This window comes from Cricetulus griseus (genome assembly GCF_003668045.3).
Source record: "Cricetulus griseus strain 17A/GY chromosome 1 unlocalized genomic scaffold, alternate assembly CriGri-PICRH-1.0 chr1_0, whole genome shotgun sequence".
Lineage (NCBI taxonomy): Eukaryota > Metazoa > Chordata > Mammalia > Rodentia > Cricetidae > Cricetulus > Cricetulus griseus.
This window is the reverse complement of record NW_023276806.1, coordinates 17,220,994-17,246,528: the sequence shown is the minus strand read 5'-3', so window position 1 is coordinate 17,246,528 and position 25,535 is coordinate 17,220,994. Positions and strand designations below refer to the sequence as shown.

General features: G+C 39.9%; 1 protein-coding gene and 2 pseudogenes across 2 annotated transcripts; 2 read left to right on the top strand and 1 right to left on the bottom strand.

Annotated features, from left to right (window-relative positions):
* The first annotated feature begins 3,579 nt into the window (after nt 1-3,579).
* LOC100767140 (guanylate-binding protein 4) lies at nt 3,580-15,922 on the top strand. 2 transcript variants are annotated; one of them, XM_035450968.1, is made up of 10 exons: nt 3,580-3,769; nt 5,282-5,409; nt 8,021-8,130; nt 8,326-8,522; nt 9,732-9,977; nt 11,540-11,820; nt 12,608-12,820; nt 14,170-14,272; nt 14,578-14,771; nt 15,038-15,922. In XM_035450968.1, exons 1-10 carry the CDS (start codon nt 3,580-3,582, stop codon nt 15,275-15,277), a joined length of 1,902 nt encoding a protein of 633 aa, XP_035306859.1. In that variant the 3' UTR covers nt 15,278-15,922. The 2 variants fall into 2 exon arrangements, with proteins under 2 accessions (XP_035306859.1, XP_035306860.1); XM_035450969.1 differs by lacking the exon at nt 9,732-9,977.
* LOC100753302 lies at nt 6,248-7,602 on the bottom strand (annotated as a pseudogene).
* A 1,405-nt stretch (nt 15,923-17,327) lies between the features above and the next one.
* Nucleotides 17,328-17,863, top strand: LOC118237954 (annotated as a pseudogene).
* Nucleotides 17,864-25,535: the final 7,672 nt, after the last annotated feature.

Here is a 25,535-nt window from a genome sequence, read left to right as displayed (position 1 = left end):
GTTCCTTTATTGTACAGGGTTGTTTTGGCTATCGTGGCTCTTTTGTTTTTCCATATAAGTTGAGTATTGTTCTTTCAAGGTCTGTGAAAAATTGTGCTGGGATTTTGATGGGGATTGCATTGAGTTTGTAGATTGCTTTTGGCATTGTTGCCATTTTTACTACATTGATCCCACCTATCCAAGAGCATGGGAGGTCTTTCCATTTCCTGGTATTTCTTTAATTTCTTTCTTTAAAGACTCAAAGTTTTTGTTATACAGGCCTTTCAATTGTTTGGTTAGCGTTACCCCAAGGTATTTTATGTTGTTGTGGCAATTGTAAACCCCTAATTCTGAGGTGCCATCTGTCTTTGAAGGTGAGGTGTATTTCTTGTCTGCAGAAGGAGGATGGATTTTGTCTTTCTATCCGTTCTGTTAGCCTGTGTCTTTTTATAGGTGAGTTAAGACCATTGATATTGAGGGACATTAATGACCATTGATTGTTAATTCTTGTTTTGTTTAAATTTGTTGTTGTTGGTTTTATGTGCGTATTTCCACCCCATTTTTCTATTGGCAGTTGGCAAAGTGGGAGTATCTATTGTCTATGTTTTTGTGGGTGTAGTTAATTTCCTTGAATTGGTGTTTTCCTTCCAGAACTTTCTATAGGGCTGGATTAATGAACATGTATTGTTTAAGTCTGGTTTTGTCACGGAATATCTTGTTTTCTCTATCTATGGTGATTGAAAGCTTTGCTTGGTATAGTAGTCTGGGTTGTCATCCATGGCCTCTTACTTCTGGTAGAATATTTATCCATTACCTTCTGGCTTTTAAAGTTTCCACGGAAAAGTCAGGTGTAATTCTGATAGGTTTGCCTTTGTATGTTACTTGGTCTTTTTCCTTTGCTGCTCTTAATATTCTTTCTTTATTCTGTATGTTTGGGGTTTTGATTATTATGTGGTGAGAGCCTTTTTTTTGTAGTGCACTCTATTTGGTGTTCTGTAGGCTTCTTGTACTTTCATTGGCATGTCTATTTTTAGGTTGGGAAAGTTTTCTTCTATCATTTTGTTGAATATGTGTTGTCCACCTTTGAGGTGGGTTTCTTTACCTTCTTCTATACCTATTATTCTTAGGTTTGGTCTTTCCACAGTGCCCCATAATTTCCTGAATATTTTGTGTTAGGGATTTGTTGGACTTAAGATTTTCTTTGGTGGACGAATCTATTTCTCCTAGTGTATCTTCAATGCCTGAGATTCTCTCTCCCATCTCTTGTATTCTGTTGGTTTTGCTTGCATCTGTAGTTCCTGATCATTTGCCCAGCTCTTCTATTTCTAGTATTCCCTTAGTTTGTGTTTTCTTTATTGTCTCTATTTCAGTTTTTAGGTCTTGAACTGTTTGAATTGTTTCCTCCAAATGTTTGATTGTTTTTTCTTGGCTTTCTTTAAGAGATTTGTTGATTTCTTGTATTGTTTGGTTTATTTTTTCTTCCATTTCTTTAAGGGATTTTCTCATATCATCTTTGAGTTCCTCTATCATTTTCATTAAGTTGTTTTTAAGGTCATTCTCTTCTGCTTCATCTGCCTTTGAATGTTCAGGTCTTGGTGGTGTCGAGTCCCTAGACTCTAGTGGTGTCATACTGGGTTTTCTGTTGTTGAATGTGTTTTTATATTGTCTTCCTCCCATCTCTTCTTCCAGTGGGTGCAGGTTGAATCTTTTTCTCTCCTGGTGTGTATGGGTCCCAGGTTCTCTTCAGGTGGGTGATGGCTCTCCTCTTTCTGTGGGTAGAGGCAGGACTCTTTCTGTGGGTGAAAGCGGGACTAGGAATCTGGCAGACTGTGGATAGCCTAGTCTGCTGGGGTGTTCCCCAGTGCGCAGTCCCCTAGGACCCCAGGACTCAGGAAGCTCCAAGCAGGGCACCGGAAGGCGGGCTGGAAACAGGCCCATTTTTAGTTCCTTCCATGGGTAGAGGTGGGTTAGGATGCTGGTAGACTGTGTATAGCCTAGTCTGTAGAGACAGATTCCCCAATGTGCAGTCCCCTGGCCTCAGGAGGCTCTGAGCAGTGCACCCCATGGCATAGTTTTTAAGTTGATATCCCAAGATGAACAGCAGGCAATCCGTTGAACTTCATATCACAATGGCATGCCATTCATTAACCAATAGGGACCGTTTGGTACTTTTCAATTAAGAAATTTATCAGTTTAGAAATGTGAATTGGGAAACTTGATTCTGACAGGGAAATTTTGGATGTAGGGTCTGTAAAAAAGGGACAGGAAGATTGGTGTTTTGTTCCTCCTCCACTGAGTAGCTTACAGGCTCTCTAGCATTCATTCAACATGCCTGTATGGCCTCCAACACATGTGAAAATGAAAGGCAATAGTATTTAAACATGAAGAAAACTTTTATGAGATGATACAGGTATGACACCACCTTCAGAGCTTTGCCCACAGAAGTATTTATTAATTAGGATGTATTTTCAGAGAAATTAGCCACTGGAGAGAAATAATATTCATGTGTCATCTTCAACATCATGGGCATGAAGCCGATGGGGGATGATGAGTTGCCATTGTGAGGCTACATACTTGTCACTTACCATTGTACAGAAAGCAAGTTGAGGGTCCTGGGGATGAGCTCAGTTAGCAGAGTGCTTGCAGCCCTGGCTTCATCCCGCAGATGCATATGAATTAGGCATGGTGATACCCATCCATGCTCCTGCACTCAGGAAGTGGAAGCAGCAGAATCAGTAGTTCAAGATCAGCCTCTACTGCAAAAAAACAAAAATTAAAAAAAATTAGAAGCCATCCTGGGCTTGGTGGGATCCAACCTAAAAACCAACCAAACAAACTAATGTAAAATGTAATAAAGCCCCTTCCTCCCCCCCCAGCAAGGAAAAAATTCACAGTTAGAAAGCCAGGTATGATAATGCACCCATGTAATCTCAGCAGACAAAGAGAGTCTGTGGCAGATTTGGGTGTTCAAGGCCAGTCTATGGTACATAGAAAGCCTGATGCTAGCCAGGGCTATGTAGGACTTTGTTGAAATAACAAAAGGTGAAAAAGACCAATTATTAGATTGACTTAAAGCACCATACTTGTATTGCTTGTTGCCAAGCATGACTTCACTTTGCTCACTGGACTAGAACGACTTGGAGAAATAGTCAATACACAGTAAGTTGTTACCCTTAATCTGACCACAAAAGCTTTACACCTACCAAATATAGCATATGTCTTTGAAAAGCAAACAGCTAACTTCCATGTATGCTTTTGAAAAACAAAATCACCCTTGCTTGCCTGCTTGCCACACTTTGTGGTCATAGAGTGTAAAATGTAATTGCAAACTAGACTCCAGACAGAAACCTTCAGGAGCCATCCTGGCTTTGGTCCACTCATGGAATACATGGCCTCTCTTCTACTCTCATTGGTTTGGGAGTGCTTATTCTAGAGAGATTCCTGAAACATTGTCAGCCAACTCCAACAATAAAGATGAAATAAGCCACAAACAAGAACTCAAGTTGATGGGCACATTGTATAAATACATGCCACTTGATGGGCCACTAGAGGTGGCTTGGAGATATCAACTGAGAAAATTTTTTGGGTTTGCAGGTTACCATGGCATCTGGTGCTAGCATGGAGGCTCCAATTTGTCTAGTGGAAAATGAGAATGAAGAGCTGAGGGTGAATCCAAAAGCAGTAAACATCCTTGAGAAGATTACTCAGCCTGTGGTAGTGGTGGCCATTGTAGGACTGTACCGTACAGGGAAGTCCTACCTGATGAACAGGTTGGCAGGACAGAACCAAGGTGAGTGCTGTCCTCAGACAGAAGGACAGAGGCCATTTGCTTAGAATCATTGACAATGCAAACTGACCGTTCTCTCCTGCTCAGATCAATTCCCATCACGTTCCCATTTTTCTCATCTTAGTTTTTCTATGGAGTCAATGCAAATGCAGTTCAGTGTATTTTGTTTATTAAAATAATGAAGATAGCATGTGGAAGGAAGCAAGAAGGGAAGGAGGGAAGGAAGGGTGGACAATTGGGTTTTGAAAACTACTGTGAGGCAGAGAGAGAGAGAAGGAGAGAGAAATAGGAGAGAAGGAGGGAGAAAGGGGGAGGAAAGAGGAGAGGGGAATAAGGAGAGAGGGAGGGAGGGAAGAGGGAGGATCTGAGTTTATGTCATATCCTACTTGAGTTATCTTTTTATTTTTCTGCCTTACTTCATCATAATTTTTTAACAACTACATACATGTTTCTCTCCTAAGCCTTTTCAAATATATGTAATGGAACACACACACACACACACACACACTTACATAAAATACAGTGTATGGCATAATTAATAAAGATAATTCTTATTTCTCTACTTACTAGGTCAAAATATAAAAGTTCGTTAGCATCCAAATACTTTATTCATATCATCTTATACTTTCCCAATGCTCATCAATGTTATTTTCATGAAACTTCCCCCACTGATTTACAAAGACAGTTATAAAATCTAATTATGCATCTATAAAAATCAGTTCACTTTGACCTACTTTTAAACTTCTTTAAAAGGAGTATACTTTTACATATTTACACAAAACACATAGGTCTATTTTAATGTATCAGAATTCATGTGTTGGATGTATTCTGATGTCTGTTGTTTCTTTTGCTCACAAATTTATAAATCTGTCCCGTTTGTCTTAATTATTATTAAATTACTTTTTAAAAAGTTCATAGTACGTCATCAATATGTGAAAGTGACATTTGTTGTGGTGAGTCCTGATTTCTTTGCAGAGCTTATTTTGGAGAACAAGGCTTTCACATGCAAGCTTGCCTTTATGTTGGCACAGTTTTGCAAAAATTTCTCTTAGTGTAAGATAACCAGAAGTGAACCTAGATTTCAGGACTTTTGCATGTTCAGTGTTTCCTGATGACATGAAATTGCTTTTTAAACTTTACGTGTAATTCACATGTTTATTAACAGCAATAGAGAATTCTGTATTTCTTTATAAAAACTCCATCTGATTTTAATTTGTGCTAATGTGGTGATTTTGACTCTGTGCCATTAGCTTATAGACAAGGTGGGACAGCTCTTCACGTCGTGAAATTTGCATGTCTTACTTTATAAAATGTACACCCAAGTCTTTCAAAAATTAAGTCATTCAATCTGCCCTGGTTCCACTACTTTCCTTTTTGTATAACGAACATGCAGTGGTGATTTTCCTCCTAATATCTTGAACCTGAATCCATCAGTGCCATTGTGTGGAGAACTTCTGTCCCTTGTATTCTAAGGATTCATATGCGTGTATGTTGCTTTCTTATTCATTCTTGCAGGCTTCAATCTGGGCACCACAGTGAGGTCTGAAACCAAGGGCATCTGGATGTGGTGTGTGCCTCACCCCACCAAGCCAAAATTCACACTTGTTCTTCTGGACACGGAGGGACTAGGTGATGTGGAAAAGGTAAGTCAGAGAGTTATGGGGGCTGGTCGTGATTCTTTGTGTATTGTTTGATTGTTGAAGGTGAGTTGTCACCAATGAGGTCATTGAACTTTGAATCTAACTTGTATGTAGTAGCAATAGCTTTGCATGTGGATGTAGGGATAAACATTTAATCATGGATTATAAAATTCTCAGTAAGCAATTAAACAAAGAAGAATTCTTTCTTTCTTTCTTTTTTTTTTTTTTTTTTAGAATTTCCAAGCTAACTTTAATTCTCCCCAAACATATGTCAATAGTAAATGCTTTTAAGACATTATGGCAATTCAGCGACTGACAATTTCTGAATTTACTGTATTTTCCAAAACATGGGTAAAGTATAAGACTTAGAAATGTGTGTTGCAATGACAGCTTTACATTTCAAATTTCTGAGCTTTAGGTTCAATGGCATCAAAAGTTCTTTTTACCTTAGGAATGCTTCGACTAAAACAGCATTGCATGGCTAAACAGGCCAATTTACTTTCTACAAGCAGGGTAAGTGCACGCCAGTGTCACAGACTTTCATAGAAAGCATTTTGCTGGCCCACTGAAGACCTCTTACATACCAGGGGGAAAATATCACACGAAGCCCTCCAGGCTGGGGACACATGCTGCTTATGTGCAAGGACCCGAGTTCCATCAAGAACGGCAAAACCAAACTGAACTGTGTAACACAGGGTCACGGTGGTGCCAGCTCTGTACCCACCAGACCTCACTGGCCCATGACTTCTCTGGTCATCTCTGCTCAAGCCCTCCAGCTAAAACTAACAGGATAAGCAACACTCCTCAGGCCAACATAACTCAGTCACAATCCAGTCAGGCCTTATGTCTTTGTGCAAGATTTTATTAAATGTCTGTACAGGACAACATCCAGCCTCCAGATGCAGCTGCCAAGACCCTGTTATGCTGTCGGCACTGGCTGGGACATTGCAGGTGGCTCTGGCTCCCCACCCTTCTGCTCTGAGTTGGGGTGGTGGGCAAGATCTCATCCTTAGGTTCCACAATGCTCACATGATCAGGCAGAGAGGCTTCTTGGGGCCGATCTTACCACTTGGGTCCCAGGGCAGCATGATTTTCACTTTGATGCTCAGCACACCCTGTCTGAGGAGTACATGGTGCACGGCAGTATCAACATAGTAGTTAACAGGGTCTCCACTGTGGATCATCAGCCCATCCACAAACTTAATGGACTTGGCTCTCTGTCCTCGGAGCTTCCCAGACACCACAACCCCCACAGCCCTTGGCCCCACTCTCCGTAATGAACCGAAGCACACCATAGCAGGCCTTTTGCACAGCAAATCCTCCTAGGAGTTTGTAACGTAGAGACTCTGCCTGAGCAATGGCACACAGACTTCTTGTGGCCACCTTTTCTGCATAAAGCTCTACGCTGCCCTCAGGGAAGCCGAACCTCTTCTGAACTACTGCAGTCAACTCTCTTATGCGACGACGCTTCTCACCAAGAACATTCTGTGTTCTGGTGGCTAAAATAATGATTTCTGTTCTGGTTGGTGTAACTTGGACTTCAACTCCCGACTAGCCGTCTTCAGCCAGTTCCCGAGTGAGAAACTCATTCAGCTCAGCTTTGAAGATGCCACAGGCCACTAACTTCCTCTTCTTGGCAATCTGCACAACCGTCTTGCCGTTGCGCGCCACCGAAAGGAAAGGCCCAAGATGAATTCTTGCAGAAGCACTTTGTAGTCTGACCCAAGCTTTGCTTCTATTGATCTAAATTCAACCTTTTTAGGAATATTAAAATAGGGAATTGAAAAGAAGATGTCCTCAGAATACTAAAGACTTCCTGATGCTACATCAGGTCTTATAAGAACCAAGTCCATATGCTTTATAAGAGCAAGGGAGAGACACCATAGTGCACCCTGATGATAGAGTATGAACCACTGACTCTGGAGTTTGTGGAACTGGGTAGCATCTAATTCTATTTGCCTGGTTTTCACTTATAATATTTTTATTTACTGTATTGATCTTCCCTCATGTGTGATTTATTTAAATCTGTAGTTACATCTACTAGCATGAAGCTGGTTTTCTACCATAGCCATCATATTTCAGCGACCCAGTCACCTTACTCTGAAGTTACATAGTCCTCCTTGCACTTACTAAAATTAGTCATTTTTCTTCATGTACTATCATTCCATTCTATTTTTTTGCACCAACGATCATCATGGTTGTGTTTCTATATTTACAGGTCTGCCTCTCCCTATTGTTACAGGAAAAATTGCATTCACACAGATCAATGCAGTATTTGGTGTTTTGCAGATGTTTCATGAATAGTTGTCAAATTTGAGTAAATATTCCTACCTCTAATATGACATAATCGATAACCTGTTAATTAAATAGTATGTTGATATTGTGCATACACTGTGTTTAAGCACTGTAGCAAACATTAACAGCATCATTGATTTTGGTTGTGGGAACTGGTAAGGTCAGTTTCAACACTGAAAAGGAAAAATGAACTTTTTACTCTTTATAACATTATTCTTCATTCTATTCTTCTTCTGTGTTTCTGCCTAAGCAGCAAATAAACAAGTGAAAGAATGGAGGTTAGATTCTGAGGTCTCTTGTCCCCTCATGTGCCTTCTAGGGTGACTCTAAGAATGACTCTTGGATCTTCGCCCTGGCTGTGCTTCTCAGCAGCACCTTTGTCTATAACAGCATGAGCACCATCAACCACCAGGCCCTGGAGCAGCTGCAGTATCCTTCCAGGGACCAAAGTGTCATGTTTCATTAATTACAAAAAGTGACAACTGGGAATATTGCTTATATTACTCAGTTCTTAGGAGTTAGGAAAGCTTATGTGGGAAAAACCAGGTGGCTTGTAAAATGAGTTTGTAGGAGAAATCTGGGGAGGGGAGAATGCTGCCTTTTATTCCTTAGCTAAGGTCCCAGCTATGTTACTGAACTGACAGAGCTGATCAGGGCAAAATCCACTTCACGTTCTGAAGAAATTGATGACTCTGATGAGTTTGTGAGTTTCTTTCCAGACTTTGTCTGGGCTGTTCGGGATTTCGTTCTGGAGCTGAAGTTAGATGGACGCATCATCACAGCAGACGAGTATCTGGAGAATGCCCTGAAGCTGACTCCAGGTATCAGAGCCTGGCTTGGGATGAAGGCTCTAACTGTCTTATTCAGCACTTGGCATAAATGTCCTTTCACCCTGACTCGAACTTTAAGCCAGCAATAAACTGATAACTGAAAAGCAATTGATGAATGTTTTCCATGGTTATTATCCTGGAAACTCTTCAACTGCTGGAGTTTAAACAGAATGGAGAGAGAGAGAGAGAAGGAGAGAGAGAGAGAGAGAGAGAGAGCGTGAACATACACAGATCACATAACATGACATGAAATGAAGTGATCTACTCCAAATTGTAATTCTTTTGCACAGTGTATTTTACTACTACTTGGCTACTTAAGATTTTTTCAGATAAACGATATATTATAAATAATTATAAAAATCAATATTTCCTTTCAATAAGATTCAAATATTTTATTTTACTTTCTTATCCTCCCCTTCTCTTGACAGCCTCACAGTATATTTGACATTATATATATTTTTGAATATACAATATTTAGTTCTTAAGACAGGTCTCTTTGTAATTTTATTCATTAATTCATTTTTTTCTCTCAACAAATATTTATTGAATACTTGTATGGCATGGGGTTGCTCTAATTCTCAGTCAACACTAACAGACTCTGATTTAGGAGAGAGAAGAGGTCTTTATATTACAGTAAGTTAATATTATTCATCACAATTGTCAAGGCACAGAATCTCCTAATGTATTTATGGTGTATGACTATCGGAATCTGATATTTGTGCTTTTCTGTCCTGACTTGATATTATATCATCTTTCTTTTTTCCCTGATTATATCTTATTGTTTTCTGCATCACTTCATTTTAAGGCCCAAATTTCATTTCTGACCAGGATATAGGAAAGTAAAAAAAAAACTCTTTCTAATACTTTGGTTTCATTAGTTAATTGTCCAGTAAATGTTTGTTAAATTCTTAATCCACTGGGGTTTGTACCAGTACTAGGAAGACAGAAGATTAGTTCCCCTCATCCCATGAATATCTGGTCCTCTTTAGCTTCATAATCACTTCATTGCTCTTTACTTTTGAGCAGAAATGGATTTATCATTGTCTTAGATGCTCGAATGAAGAGGCATGTGGTCAATTGCAGGATGTGTATTGATAGAAGAACAGCTGTGATTTTAAACTCTTTGGACATGAAATCACCAGGCCTCTAAACTGAAGGCTGTCCTCTCAAAGAACAAATTTCTTTCATATATTTTTACAGGCAGGAGTCTCAAAGCCCAAAAGTCTAACATGCCTAGGGAATGTATCAGGCATTTCTTTCCAAACCGGAAGTGTTTTGTCTTTGATCGACCTACAAAAGAAAAAGAACTCTTAGTTCATGTTGAAGAAATGCCAGAAGACCAGCTGGATCACAATTTTCAAGTGCAATCTAAAGTATTCTGTTCTTACATCTTCTCCAATGCAAAGGCCAAGACCTTGAAAGAGGGAATTGTTGTCAATGGAAACAGTGAGTTACCTTTGTCCCAGGGAATCTCTCTACTTTGAAATTGTTTGCTGTAAAACTTATTTAAATGTTAGTATCTCATATGAATACAGAGAAACAGTTGTTCATGCTAATCAGAAAACTTTGTCTTTTCTTAAATATTATCTCTCTACATGGGGCCTTATCTTAAGAAATGACTAATATTCAAAGAAGCAAGACGAAGGAAGCTAATGTTTGTGTTTTTCTGTTCTGACCTGATATCATATGTCATCTTTCATTTTTTTTCCTGGTTGCATCTCATGGTTTTCTGCATCACTTTATTTTAAGGCCTGTAAAGGGAGTCTTTTCTCCATCTATCTTGATCCCACTGGACTGGTTTCTCTCTACCCACCAGGTCCTGCAGACACTATGAAATAACCACTCAGGGACTTAATTTGTATTTATAATAGTTTGACCATTGGGTTTGGCTTCTTACTGGCTAGCTCTTTCTTAATTATTAACCAATTTCTATTAATCTGTGTATCACATTATGGCCCAGGCTTACCTAGGTTATGCCCTGGTGTCCTGCCTCCCCAGTGGCTACGTGGTGTCTATCTCTTTGTCTTCCTTCTCATTTCTTCTTTTTTTGGGATTCCTGCCTAGGTAAATTCTGCCTGTCCATTGTCCAAAACAGCTTTATTCATCAACCAATAAGAGAAATACCTAGTCACAGCATTTAGTGGACATCCCCCATCAAAGGCACAAATTTCATTTCTGAACAGTATATAGGAAAAATCAGATAATTCCTTCTAACATTTTGGTTTCATTAGTTAATTGTCCAGTAAACACTTGTTAAATTCTTAATCCACTGGAGTCTGTACAAAGTACCAGGAAGATAGAAGATTAGTTGCCCTCATCCCATTCAAGAGGTAATATCTGTATTTGAATAATGTACAAGGACATTAGTATTTGTCTGGTTAGAAAAACAGTTCTAAAGTAAGTAAGAGACCAAGGTTCCTAAAAGTTCATTGTGAGTTTGGGATAAAATTCACTATTTTCGGATTCAGGAGATGGTTCAGTCAGTACAGGGCTTAGCTTGCAAGTATGAGTTCAATTCCCAGAATCAACCTAAAAGTTCTGAGACTAGTGGTACACACCTGTTCCTGGGAAACAGAGGCAGACAGATGATTGGTGCTTGTTACCCAGCCAGTTTTGCCTACTTCCAGTCAGTGATAGACTTTGTCTCAGTAAAATACAAAATTAAGCCAACAATGGTTGTCATTTGGCCCCCACCACAACCTCCCCACACAAATTAACTATTGTGTTATACACACAGGTCCTTCAATGAAATGGCTCTTCACAGACACATGACATCTGTACTCAGAGGAGCTGCTCCTCTCACATAATGCTCTGTTATTGTCTTTAAATTCTTTAATTAAAAAATATTATCATTTTCATTTGAGGATGGGTCCAACAAAATAGGCGTTGCTTTCATGCATGAAATATTCATTGCCTGAGTAATTTAATATTTCATTGATGATTCATGAATCATGTGAAATACTAAAAGTTAGCTTGCTATTTAATGTTAAATTCTTTGCCTTGATCAGGACTGGCAACTCTGGTGACAACCTATGTGGATTCCATCAATAGTGGAGCAGTGCCTTGTCTGGAAAATGCAGTGACAACTCTGGCCCAGCGTGAGAACTCTATAGCTGTGCAGAAGGCAACTGACCACTACAGTGAGCAGATGTCCCAACTAGTGAGGCTCCCCACAGACACACTCCAGGAACTGCTCAATGTGCACACAGCCTGCGAGAAGAAAGCCATTGCTATCTTCATGGAGCACTCTTTCAAGGATGAAAACCAGCTATTCCAGAAGAACTTGGTGGTACTGTGTCTGGGCCTTTTCTTTTTTTGAGAAGTGTTGATTAATGGCTGCCATTTTGACCTTGTCATTCATCTTGATTCTTGTGAATGACAGGGTTCTACAGGATCAAAAGTCAGGGACTTGTTTAATTTTTCATTGATACACAAGAAGTTTCAATAAGAGGATCAGCATGAAAAAACACATATGCGTTACCTGAGTTCTGTAGATAATAAGCACAGTGCAGGGAGGCTGGAGTGCTCTGCTCAGGGTACCAGGAAACCATAGCTTGATGCAAACTTAGTTAGGTTCTCACCTGAAAGCTCTGTGGAGCCTCATAACTCAAGGAAGAGACTCCGTTGGACTGTAATTTATAAGTACAAGACCAAGTTTTAGTATGCCTCCACACACCTATGTTCCACAGAGGAATTAATGAAGGGCTCATGAATCTATACAAAGTTCCTGTCACTATGAGTTGCTTTTTCACAGGTGTGTTTTCCTCCATATTGATTCTTGGAGGGAATACTCCTGCCAATCATGTCCCATTGTTCACCTGGAGAATAGTGCACTGCTAATGTTAGTGCTGCCGAAAGAGCCAAAGGTCCTACCCTTAGACCTTATTATCTCATAGGGAATGAGCCTGGCCACTGGAAAGGCATAGAGCATCCATGGTTACTCAGACATGGTAGTGAAGAGAGTTTCCTGACCCGCGGTGTAATTTCCATGTCTAAGTCTGTTACTTCCTCCAACACCACAGCTGCATCTGTTTTCTAACCGTTTCCTTTCTTGGTGTCTCTACATCCCTTGGCAGGTTGCCATAGAAGAAAAGAAGGAAGATTTCTTTCGACAGAATGAAACAGCATCTCTCAGTTACTGCCAGACTGAGCTGGAGAAGCTTGCAGAGCCCCTGAGGGAGAGTATCTCACGTGGAGCTTTCTCTGTTCCTGGTGGGCACAGCCTCTACTTAGAAGCCAGGAGGAAGGTTGAGCAGGGCTATGAGCGAGTGCCCAGGAAGGGAGTGAAGGTGAGGAATGAGGGATAAGCATCAGGGAGATGGGTCACAGGGTTACCAGGAAGTATCCTTTCTCCTTAGATCTGAACTGTTCATGAAGACATCGTCTACCTATGCCCTTCCAGCTTTTGTGAAAGCCAGAGTTAACTATATTTATTTATTTATTTAAACTTCCATTGTTTATGTATTTCATTGCAGGTACTGTATATGGTACTCGGTTAGGTTAAGAAATTTACACACACACACACACACACACACACACACACACACACACACACACACTGTATGACGAGAATATCCCCCATATCTCTCTGTCATTCTTTTTCTCAATGAAGTCATAAAATTAGTCTTTCTCTCAAAGTAGTTTAGAATAAATAATCCTAACTGGAATAGAACATTTTTTCCATTGACTAACCAAAGCATTTTTTTCTGAATTAAACAGTGGGATTTGAAGATCAAAGACACACTTGTCCATAAGATACTGATGACATTGCCTCACATATAAATTGTCAGTTGGATTCATCAGAGTAAGAACTATCCCAGCACAAACAGAGAGCAGAAATAATGATGTAACTAATATTATGGTGGTTGCAATAATGCTTGCACAGCCAACACCCACTTTTTAGTTTTTTTTCCCTTTGTGTTGTTCTGAGATGGGGTCCTGTGGAGCAAGGCCAGAGTGGCATTGAATTTGCAATTCATCAAGTTTAACTTTCTTCACTTGCAATTCATCACTTAACTTTTCAGTGCTGGTAATATAGACATGACCCAGTGTGCCCAAATTTTAATACCTTGCATTAAATGACACATATCATCAGTAACTTGAAAGCACACGCCACTTTGGAAGAGGCAATTCAATCCTCAGAATAAAAGTCTAATTATATACTATTGTGCACATTTAAGAGTTGTGCAATGGGACGACTGAGACACTAATGCATTGTCAGGCCACAGAAGAGTAGGTAGAGCCACTCAGTGTATTTAGCAGCCACTGCAGACCTCAGAAGACAGCTTAGTGACGCTCACTTTAAAAGAAGATATAGAGCAACGATGGAAAAACAATGGGTGTTTCCCTGGCTAATAAAAACACAACTAGGATTCTAGAAGACAAGAAGTGTGTGAGTGTATTAGACATGGAAAGAGCAGTTTTGAGGATCTGCCTACATCTCTGTGGCTGTAACCTGAGAAGTGGGATGCTATCTAGAAAGAGAGACTTGGGAGAAGGCTCATATAAGGTTTTCAAAAATTACAGAAAAGATTTGACTTACTACTGTGAAAGGGAAGGAAATTGGGGGGGTCTTATGTAGGATGAGAAAATGTGTAGTGTTTTGTGGGCTGACAATTTCACTTTCCTATTTCCCCAGGCAAATCATGTCCTTCAGAGCTTCCTAGAGTCGCAGGTTACCATAGAGGACTTCATCCTGCAGTCAGACAAAGCCCTCACTGATGGGCAGAAGGCCATGGAAGGTACATGGGAGGACTTAGCTCTCACAGGGAAGGGTAGGCTTCTGCTAAGCCTGCTGACTTATGGTCAGAAAGGTCTTCCTACAAAGTGCACACTCTGCTAATCTGAAATTAAGAGGGGAATATGGTCTCACTCAACTGGTGTCATGCATGCCTTCAGCATCATTCCAAAATGTGCTCTGGAGGTATGGGGATGAATTCAGACTTCTCCCTTGCATTTTTCAAAACCAGCTACATATCTAGCCCAAGAAAGGAGAGTTCAGTCCTGACTGTTGTATTTTTGCCTCTCTCAAACCCTTGTGGGACAGTTGAGCGGGCTCAGAAGGAGGTGGCAGAACAGGAACAGGAGTTACTAAGGCAGAAACAGAAGGAACTGCAGCAAGTGATGGAAGCTCAAGAGAGAAGCTACAAGGAAAACATGGCCCAGCTGCATGAGAAGATGGAGACTGAAAGGAAGACCCTTCTGAGAGAGCAAGAGGAAATGCTAGCACACAAGTTGAAGGTAAGGCTGTGTGGGCCCAAGAACTCATTAGAGTGATAGTGTTCAGGTTTGGCCTTGTCTGACATCTCCACTCTTGTGAATGGTGCTGAGGAAGCCACAGGATACAGCTTATTTTGGCCATTTCTCATCACCCAGCAATCAGGCAAATTTATCAGTGAGCACTGTTTGGTAGAGTGATAGACACATTCCTAAACTATTTGAGTTGTTAGAGCAAACCCCTGACTTTCAATAAGCATGGTTTTCCAAGTGTATTTTTCTTTTTATAGGTGCAAGAAGACATGCTTAACGAGGGATTTAAAATGAAATATGAAGCGATGAATTCAGAGATAAGCCAGCTACAAAAAGAGATTCAAAAAAATAAGGATCAGGACAGATCATTGGGTGCACAACTCATTGATGGGTTTGGAAATGTGTTAGTTTCAGTATTGCCTGGTTCTGGTAAGCTACTTGGTATAGGGCTGAAAATTCTAAGCTCTCAAATGAAAGGGGAAAAGAGTTCTTCTTAGAAAAGTGTAGGTATGCTTCTTTATTCCTGAGATTTACTTTGAATTCTGTGTCATGATAACTTCATTTGTTAAGTTTCAAAAACCAAGAACATAGGCTACTTGCCACAAATTGATATTAAGGCCCCGTTGCTGGAGACAACACCTACACAACTCACTGAATATGGAAAAGTCAAGCTGGTGCCCATAGAGCCTTCACCCTATATGCTAACATCTTTGGCACCAGAAGATACTCTGCAGGCTACCAAAGGAAAAACAAAAACTAGTCCAACCACAAACCCTTCGAGCTGCAATAGTGTCCTGCTTGCAAAATATGCTAATACAATGGTGGCGCAAAGCTTGTGGGAGTAACCAACCAATATCTGATTTGACCTAAGGTCCACTTCACAGAATGAAACCCATAACTGCTTGGCTGACCAAGAACCAGGGACTAGATAGCCCAGAGAACCTAGAGCAAAACGAAATACTACTGTTCTATACCCTCCCCTCCCAAAATAGCAATAAAAATGATATCTAATTTTTATGGATACCTATATCTGCTATACTCATCGAGTGTCTTGCTCAGCCATCATCACAAAAGCTTCCTCCTGCAGCAAATAGGAACAAATGCAGAGACCCATTGCCAGAAGTTATGCAGAGAGTGAGAAACTTTGGAAAAGTCAGTCCTAAACTTGGTGTCTCCATCAAATCCCTCCCCTCAGGGCTCAGAAACACTGTCAAAGATGATGGGGGAAATACTTCTGTGTATGTTTATCTTATTGATTATTAAATAAAATACTGTTTGGCCAATGAGACAGCAAGTTAGATGGGACTAGGAGTCAAAGAGGATTCTGGGAAATGTAGTAGAGAAGTGGTGATCCAGGCAGGAAGTGACATAGCAAGGAGACTCATATTTAAGCAAAGGAAACAGGAAGTGTCCCCTTTTCCCCTTCGCATCCTCCAGCAGCAGGATGTGAGCCACCAGCAAGAGAGGGTGTCAGCAAAAGGCATCCTCTATAAAGATAAGTCTTATAAAATATATAGATTTATGATAATTAAGACTGAGCTAGCAGATGAGAATCCCAGTCATTGGCCAAGCAGCTTTAAACCTAATGCAAGTCTCTCTGTGCATTAATTGGGGTCCTAACTCAGGAGGGCAGCTGGCATAAAATGCACATGTGGTGGTGGGGCTTGGCGGCGGCTTTTGGTGGAAAGATTTATCGTAACACAAAGACAAGGGGATGGAGGACACAAAGAAAAAAATTTTCCCTTGGGTCTGAAGAGATGGCTCAGAGGTTAAGTGCACTGGTTGTTCTTCCAGAGGACTCTGATTCAATTCCCAGGACCCATATGGCAGTTCACAATAGTCTGTAACTCTGGTTCTAGGGGATACCACACCCTCACACAGAAATTCATGCAGGCAAAACACTAATGTACATAAAAAAGCAACCATTAAAAATGTTAAAAAAGAAAACAAGGCCCTCTAAATCAATATGATCAATGCATGTTAGAACTGATAGAAACTGAGGTGAGCTGGCATACGGTCTGTACAGGACTGCACCATATGGGGTCCTAGACCTGAAAGCAGAAGTGGAAACACACACATATCCATAACCCAGGAGCAATCTCCAATTGATAACCACTTACAAGTGAAAATTTAGTTTTCTCCAACAGAGTTTCATTGGGAAAACAAACTACACCATCATGTGGAGGACCTTAAGTCATTATCTGAGGGGGTAGATATGGATGGGAGGTGAGGTGGGGAGGAACTCAGAGGAGGAGTAGGAGGAAGGGAAATGATGGTGAGGAATACATACATACATACATACATACATACATACATACATATATGATATATGTAAATGTGTGTGTATAGAGATAGTGAGAAAAATCTATTTTCAGTAAGTAAAATAAAAGCAATCCATTATTTTTTTATACAATGGACATTGTCTGTCAGCCTGTGAATGAGTGGCAACAACACGTCAGCCCCACTGCCTGCTCCCCAGAAGACCACCCAGAAGGCTACCACTAATACTAGTATTAGTGGCCCTTTGCCCATATCACAAATTCCTGTATGAATTGCATCTGTTCACATGTGCCTACCATGCCTACTACATTACATGTGACTATGGCTTTATCTTCTTGGTTTGGTATTACTGGACATTCACCATATTCCCAGGAGGATGAATCTGGAGCTAAACAGGAGCAGAAAGTGTAAATGATTTATCTGTGGTAGATCAAGAGATAAAGACTGGCATTTCTTAAACAGAATTATTTTGGGGGGATTTTCTCAGGAAGGATCTTCATCCTTATACACTGCCCTTACCACACAGCAGAAACTGGCCATTGTCACTTCTCTCTCAGTTTCTGGCTTCCACTTCAGGCTTTGTTTCTCCAGGGTCCCTATCCATAGGTCTTATAGAGATATTTCAATTCTCCAGGGCCTTGGAGATGTGACCCTTTGGTTCCCCTAATGCTCTATTCTCTTACTGTTGAAAAACTAAAAGCATTGATGAATGTAGTCAAATAATTTTTAAGACCTATGAAGGCATGATGTGCAGTTCATGTCAGCATGAATTCATTGATAAACCTCTGTCTCCAACTGATTGACATCACTAAGAAGTCTTGCGTAGACATCTGCCAGCATCACTGTAGTAGAGTATAAACCCTTTCCCATTCATGATCATAAAACTTCCAATGTTTATAGTGTAAAATGTTTTACTAATACAAACCAATGACACAGACTAAATGATGGAAAATGTAAGATCCTTTTAAGTTTCTATACATATATCTATATTATATAATCCAGAGTATACTAGTATTCAAGTTAATTCAGCAAAGTAAAATACCACAGCAAGAGTTTTATTACATTATTTAAAAATTACTATTATGCTCACTGAAAATTTGTTCAGATCTAAACAAGCTGTTACAAATGTAAGTGACTTGTTAATGCTCTGAGTTAGACTATGGCTTAACTCCATAGTTGTTTAGTTGTCATGCAGTGTCTGTATTTTTATATGTGATTATATACATATGTGACTGTAACACTTAAGAATTAGATGGTAATACATTATCCAGGATGCTAGGGAAAATGCTTTTAACCATCAAAAAGTAATACTGCTCTCTTCAATTACAGGCCCTTTTATTGGGGGACCAGACTTTTCTTTTTCTTGTATTGATTTTTCTACTCTCAAGAAAGAAAAAAAATAGGTTCTTTCTTTCTTGATTTTCCAAAGAAAGACTAATATTGCCTCTTTGGTATAATAAAAACCTGTCAACATATACTATAATTTTATATTTTTGAAGCACAGACATAGGGTATTTCAAATTTAGGTAATGTGAAAAGAAACCAAACATTTCTTAAGCTTATTTATTTCAAATAACTGAGTCTTATTTCACCTTTGGTCTCTAGAGTTATCAGAATTTTCCTAGTAATAGTTCTGTGGTTTTATTTTTTCTGTAAAAAACTGAAAGAGTAAACAATATCTTGGCATGTTCAGAAATAAACACTTAAGACCAGTCTTGAAGTCTAATGTCTACATCTTATAGCAGAGTTTAACTTTACATTTTCTGTAACTATATTATGCATGAAGGAAGCCTAATACTGTTCAAGATGAGCAATTGGACATTTTTATTTTATCTGGTGACAAACTAATTTGAAATTTTGAAATTTTTATCTTAGTTAAAGGAGTTTTTGAGAATTAGTCTCCCTTGCAAACATTAAAATAGCAATCACATGATTTTAAATCATCAACATGTCCAGAATATTGGTGAAAATTATTTAAATTAATTTATATGTAACAAAGACTGATTAGAAATATATATATATATATATATATATATATATATATATATATATGTGTGTGTGTGTGTGTGTGTGTGTGTGTGTGTGTGTGTGTGTGTGTGTGTGTGTGTTTACCACACAGTGGAATATGTTGCATAAGTAGGGGTTATTTCTGAACTGTAGCTTTTCCTTCTATTTTACAACTGGCCATGACCACATTAAGAAACATCTTTTTTAATGAGTGCTAACTGACATGGAGATCATTTGGTATAAACTAGATGGGATGTTGATAATGAAGTTTTATGCTTATGTCCAGATTTCAAACAATTATTTGCTATTTTGCTTTACTTTGAAGTACATAAACTTACTTAAGTTATACCATACTAAAGTTTTACTTGGGGTAAACATATTCCATCGAATTCTAGTGTTATAATATGGGAAAATGTTATGTTTTCACAGTTTCTATCTATGTGAAATAAAATTCAATTCTGAAGAATTTTTTATATGGTGTGTATGTGTGTGTGTGTGAATACCTCTGCTGTCTGGTTTTACCTTCCACCTTGTTTGAGACAGGATTTCTTATTTTCTTGTTGCTTACTATTGCCCAACCCAGGCTAATTGACCAGGGTCTCTGAGACTCTTTGAGCCACTCTGGATTCTCTTTCATGCTTACCCTGACAATCACCATTATGGCTGTCTAGCACTTCACCCTCATTTCTTCAATCCACTTGTGGTGAGGAAGCAGATGCCAAGGTTCCTTGAGTAACCTTTCTACTCCCCACGGTTCGATATTAAGGAGTCTGGTTGGAGAAACACCCCATGTCACATTGAGTCACCTACATAGGACTTCAACTACATAGGACTTCACCATGTAAGGAAGCTCTCTGGTCTCAGGAGGGCTTCCATGTGAAACACGGGGAATAGGACAGTAAGGCTCTGTGAAGTAAATGCTGGTCATAAAGGGATACTTGGGTCAGGTGCCCCTCTGCAGTAGGGTCAGGTGCCCCTCTGCAGTAGGGAGAACAAAAGTAGCAGGTTCTGGCCTTGAAACACGGCACAGCTGGTCTGAGCACCGGAGCCTGTCATTCCCAGTGCCCTGTTCATTAAGAGTATGAAGTCTTGTTTCCTCTCCTAATGCCTTCTTACCCCAAACCCCACTGACCATCATTACTCCTCATTTTTATGCTGTGATAACCCTTTGTTACTAATTCAGAAATCAGGGCTTGCTCTGCTGAGTCACCAATTCTTACAGTAGTTCTTTCAAATTAGGGCAATTGATAAACTCTCTAGAGGCACCCACATCTACCATATTGAAACTCACTGCACAGTGCCTACTGCTGGGTATTTGAAGGAAATTACTATTGAATAAAGTTTAAAATTGCCCAACTTCAACCTGCTATAGACATCACAATTTGTCTGATTTATTTGTAGGAGCAAGCATGCCCCCCTTTTGGTTTGTTCAGTAACTCTATCATAACCTTGGTTCCCATCTAAGTATGCATGCTGGCACAATCCCCCATTGTAAGCAGACTCTTCTATGTAAGCTTCTGATGTAACTCACCTGTGTTCATCTAAAGCCTAATACAAGAGTTTTGTACATAATTGCTATTTATTAAATATCAGTGTACAAAGCAATATGTACCCAGGGGCTGTCTCCTGCAATTCATTTTAATCACACAATTGTAATGAATATGTGTAGGGGAAACTGAAGCCATGCCTGCTTAGGGGCTGGCTGCAGGTGTGCCTGACCACGCCTGCAAGGGCACGGTCAGGGTGTTGTAGGGAAGGTTTAAGAGTGAAGGACACTCACTTGGCGGCCCCTTCTTTTGCTTTCATCTTTGGCTTGCTGTACTTCCTGCTGCCCTGCCTGCTGGCCAGGTCGCTTTGTATGTAAGGCTTTTCCCTATTAAATTCCCTTGTATTTTTACCTGGCTCCGTATTGGTAATTTCCCACATTAAATATGTGCTTCCATAATTATAAAAGCAATTAATATTCACTGAAAGTAAATTCATAGTAAAGAAAAAAAAGAGTAATTAGAGTCAGAGACAGCTCAGCAGACAAAGGTGCCTACCATCAAGCCACATGACATAATATCCATGTCCATGGTCCACATGGTGGGAGGAGAGAACTTATTTTTGCACATTGACCTCTGTTTTCCACATGCATACCGTGGTGTATGGGCAATCACTCCTGAATGTTAAGGAAACGAAACCATACATGGGATATGGTTATTGATGGTCAATTTACTAAGGAGAACCACTGACATGAGAAGCCGGTAACCAGACTGGTGCTCCGAGAAGATCCAGTCTCAGTCGCACTAGAGACCCTACTGGAACCCCGAAAAGAGAGCGAGTCTCCCTCTCTCCAGCATTTTATTCCAGAAGCCTTCTATGTACCTGTGACCATGCCCAAATGAGCGTGGTCCACGCTACACTTACATAGCCAGCTCTCCCTACACCTGAACATGTGCCCACATGAGCTCAAATGTGCTCATAAACACACACAACAAAAATAATTCTTAAAATTGCAAAAAAGAGGTCAGTCTTGGATGTCATTTCTCAAGACCGATCCATTGTGTTTGAAACAAAGGTCTCTCTTTGGGATCTTAATGATTAGACTAGACTGCCTGGCCAGGAAGCTCCAGGGAGCCCTCTGTATGAATCTCCCCAGCAGTGGGATGCCCAGCATGGACCACTCTGTTCAGATGCTTTTGTAAGTGTTAAATGTTGCCTTCAAGTTCTCGTGCTAGCATACCAAGCACTTTACCTCATCTTTCTTTCTTCCTTTTATTTTTTTGAATTGAAACAAACAGTGGTTCTTAAGGCCTTGGAAGAATAATAATATATATGAAAATGTAAATGAAGCCAGGTGGTGGTGGCACATGCTTTTAATCACAGTCCTTGGAAGGCAGAGGCAGATGCATTTCTGAGTTCAAGGCAAGCCTGGTCTACAGTGTGAGTTCTAGGACAGCCGGGACTACACAGAGAAACCCTGTCTCAAAAAACAACAAACAAAATAGTAAATATGTAATTGGATATCTTTACCAGCAAATTTTAATTGGTCTGTTACTAAAGTAAAAAACTCAAAAATGTCTTACGCTGTAGTAAATTACCCGTGACAAGTATTAGAGAAACATGTATAGTTTTTGTGCTTGAAGATTAATGACCTACTCACAAATCAGATATTACAAACCACCGAGGGAGGCCAAACCATCTCTATTTGGATTTTTCAAGGAGATCTTGGAATTTAGGATGAAGACACTCTCTTCAACGGTTTGCTATGAATCTCTTACCAGGCAAGTGGAGAATAACAAAAAACACAGGGCTGAGTCTAAGCAGGCTGTTCCTGCGGTTATCAGCAACAATGTGACATGCATGAAGTGACGTTCAGCTGAGGGTGGCTGAGCTGCAAAGCCACCATCCCCTGAGTTATTAATGCCTAAACGGCTGTTGTTTGACATTGTGTGGGCTTTCCTTAGAATTATTTGACTCTCTGGTTCCCACCCATGCAGATCAATCTTTCCCTCTGTTTACAGAATATACATAGACGTTAACTGTTGTATTTTCCATGTACAAAGTCTGTTCCCTGGGAAACTGAAGATCACAACAGGGCAGGAATGCGTCCAATTATATGCAGAGAAATGTATGTGTGCCGTGGAGGAAAGTGATTGAACTGTGAGAAGCTGTTGTTTGGGACAGTCACCTGATGGACAGACATGCAAGTTTTTAAGGGGAGTATTTGTTTTCTTTACCCCCTCTCTCTTTTTAAATCACACACATTGCATAGAACACTATAGAAAAGGAAAGTAAACATTTTGAAAAGTAGATGCATCTCTCAGCTAAAGTGTTGGAGAAATAATGACAACTAAGAAACAAGCCATTCAAATATTTTTTTTCTGTTTATTTCATGTGCCGATGTCTCTTAATTAAATGGTGAAAGCTGCTTGAAGATATGCTCATTAGAGATTCCCCAGTGTACATTGTTTGTGGGAAATCCTTCCAGTGTCTGGTTTGGGAGAAGACAAAGGAACTACTTCTTTACATTGGCATCTGTTCAGAATTTCTTCCTTGTCAACAGAGAGAATCACACCTTCTGGTACTTGAGGAATTTTGTATTCTCTGATTTGCCTCATTTGGAAAATTCTCTACACTATCCCAGAAACTTGCCTAAACAAAGAAAGGCAGAAGTGAGAACTAGCCACCTGGAAGAGTGAATGAACTGGGGAATCTTCCTCTATTTGGAAGAGAGGCAGAAATATTTCCAGGCAGGTTTGACTGAAGTAATATTACACAATAAAACCAAATATGTTAATGGATTGTGAAAAGTGATGCATATTTCTTTCTTCATATAGCTCAATTAGCTGCAGAAAGTATATACTAGATTTTGGCTTAGATTCAAGTGTAAGCTTTGTGTCCATTCCTTTTGTAATCTGCTGAATGGAGCAATTTGTATATGAGCTTTCCATTTCTCATGGTAGGATACATATCAGAAAAAGCAGGGATAGTGAGAATCAGAAATGCCTTTAAGAATTCTGTACCTTCCACTCACAATTCATTTACATAGCAAGTCACATGGTCTGTTTTGTTAATCCATTAGATAGATGTAGTCATTTCTTATGACCAAGAAAAAACCGTGAGCATAAATGAATACTTGTGTTTATTACATAAGGTCTACAACCTAGTCAGCAGTAGGGATAGTTAATGATAATATAAATGAAGTTAATAATAAAATAGTATCTGTTGTGGCTCATCTGGGACTCTATTAACTGTTAAGTCAGTCAGATTATAGCATGCTTTTAATGTCACCTGCGTAGCATCTATATGGCCATGGAAATCACTTTTTATTATTGGCTATTATTCAGGCTGGGCATGATGTACCAGAACACTCGGTCAAGGGGATGGAGAGCTGAAGATGCTCTCACTAATGCCTGTGTATGGAGGATGGTTTTCTCCCTATTGAAAATTTAAGTCATTTCCAAGAATCCCTCCTCTCTGCTACAGGAAAGATGTTTTTCTGAGCTTCATCGAAATCTGCTTTGGCCACACAACCATGAGACACTGTTTGGATTTCCAGAATCCATTTGAAATCTCTAATCCAAATGATTTTTTGGTGAGACAGAAATTGGGGAATCCTTGTAATCTCACAGGCTATCCAGCCTGGCACATGCAGTAGCAAACATGAATTTGTCTTAAATGAAAAAAGAGGTCCTATACATGAAGCAGCCTTCTGAGTTGAGCATGGCGAATACAGCTTGCATATACCCAAGATCTCATGTGGCCCTTAATAGCCTTAAGCTTACTACGTAGCCTTGTGTGGAGATATATTGTTTGTGAATTATTAAAGCTTGCCTGGGGATTCAGAAAGCAAAGTCAGCCACAAGCTGTAGAAGCCAGGCACACACCTTTAATCCCAACAGTCAGAAGCTAGGAGGTGGTGGTACTCACCTTTAATCCTAGGACTCAGGATTAAGAGATAGATGGATCTCTGTGAGCCCAAGGCCACCCAGATCTACACAAGAGTAAATCAGTCTAAAAGAGAATTATAGCTCACATCTTTAATCCCAACATTAGGGGAGTATGTAAGAAAGAAGCAAGTCTCAGAGAAGCACTCATTCTCCAGTCACATTAAAGAGAAGAGGCATTCATTCTCCAACCACACTGGGGGGAGGTTCCAGTCTGAGGCTTGGTGAGAGCTTGTGGAGACAGGATCAGCCCTTTCAACCTGAGGCAGAGAGAGAGCTAGTGGCCCACTGCTTTGCCTTTGTGAACTTCAGCTTGAAGTTAGAGCCCCAATATCAGTCTCTGGGTCATTTATTTTATTGTGTTACAACCTTATACTCCTGATTCATAGTCTCCTCCTCTAGCAATATTCATGCATCACGATGCCCAGTTCACACACACAATATTTTAAATAATTTCTGAAAAAGGAGTCTTTCTTAGAATAGAAATTTCTACTTGTAGCTTTATGTCAGAGCTCAACAGAGTTTAGTATTGGTGGATTTGAAGTTTTGGGTTTGTATAAAAGGGATGGCCAAGTTCACTGGACAATTCACCAAGGAAGAAATAGCAGTCTGGGAAGTCCACTGGGAAAGCACACTGGGAACTTCCTGTGAGTCAGGTAGGGAAGGAACAACCCAGTGTTGTTAGCTCTACTGACAGACTTGACTGAATCACATGTTCTCCTTCCCAAGCAAGCCACGCTGGGTGTGTCAGCTGTCTCAATTCTCACCATTTATTATGAAAGCTTCAGTTAAAGAATTGAACCTGGAGCTGACAGCAGATAAGCATTTTAAAGAAATTGAAGACTGTTTTTTCCTTTTTTCTTTTGAATAATAAGAAAGCTAAAATACTCAGGGCTTGGGCTTGAGCTTTCATCTTTGACTCCCTGAACGAAGCAGGTTCATGTCAGGACATAACTTCAGTTTCTGTTTCCCTTGCCCCCTGGTAACTGAAGGTAAAGGGGAAGGAAGGGCTGCTCTGCAAGGGGAAATCCAGCCA

What these genes read in the sequence shown, in the direction of transcription:
- LOC100767140 (XM_035450968.1), top strand. Translation starts at nt 3,580, where the DNA reads ATGGCATCTGGTGCTAGCATGGAGGCTCCAATTTGTCTAGTGGAAAAT. An exon ending in GTTGGCAGGACAGAACCAAG is followed by an intron (nt 3,770 to 5,281) that starts GTGAGTGCTGTC and finishes TCATTCTTGCAG; the next exon opens with GCTTCAATCTGGGCACCACA. An exon ending in GACTAGGTGATGTGGAAAAG is followed by an intron (nt 5,410 to 8,020) that starts GTAAGTCAGAGA and finishes TGTGCCTTCTAG; the next exon opens with GGTGACTCTAAGAATGACTC.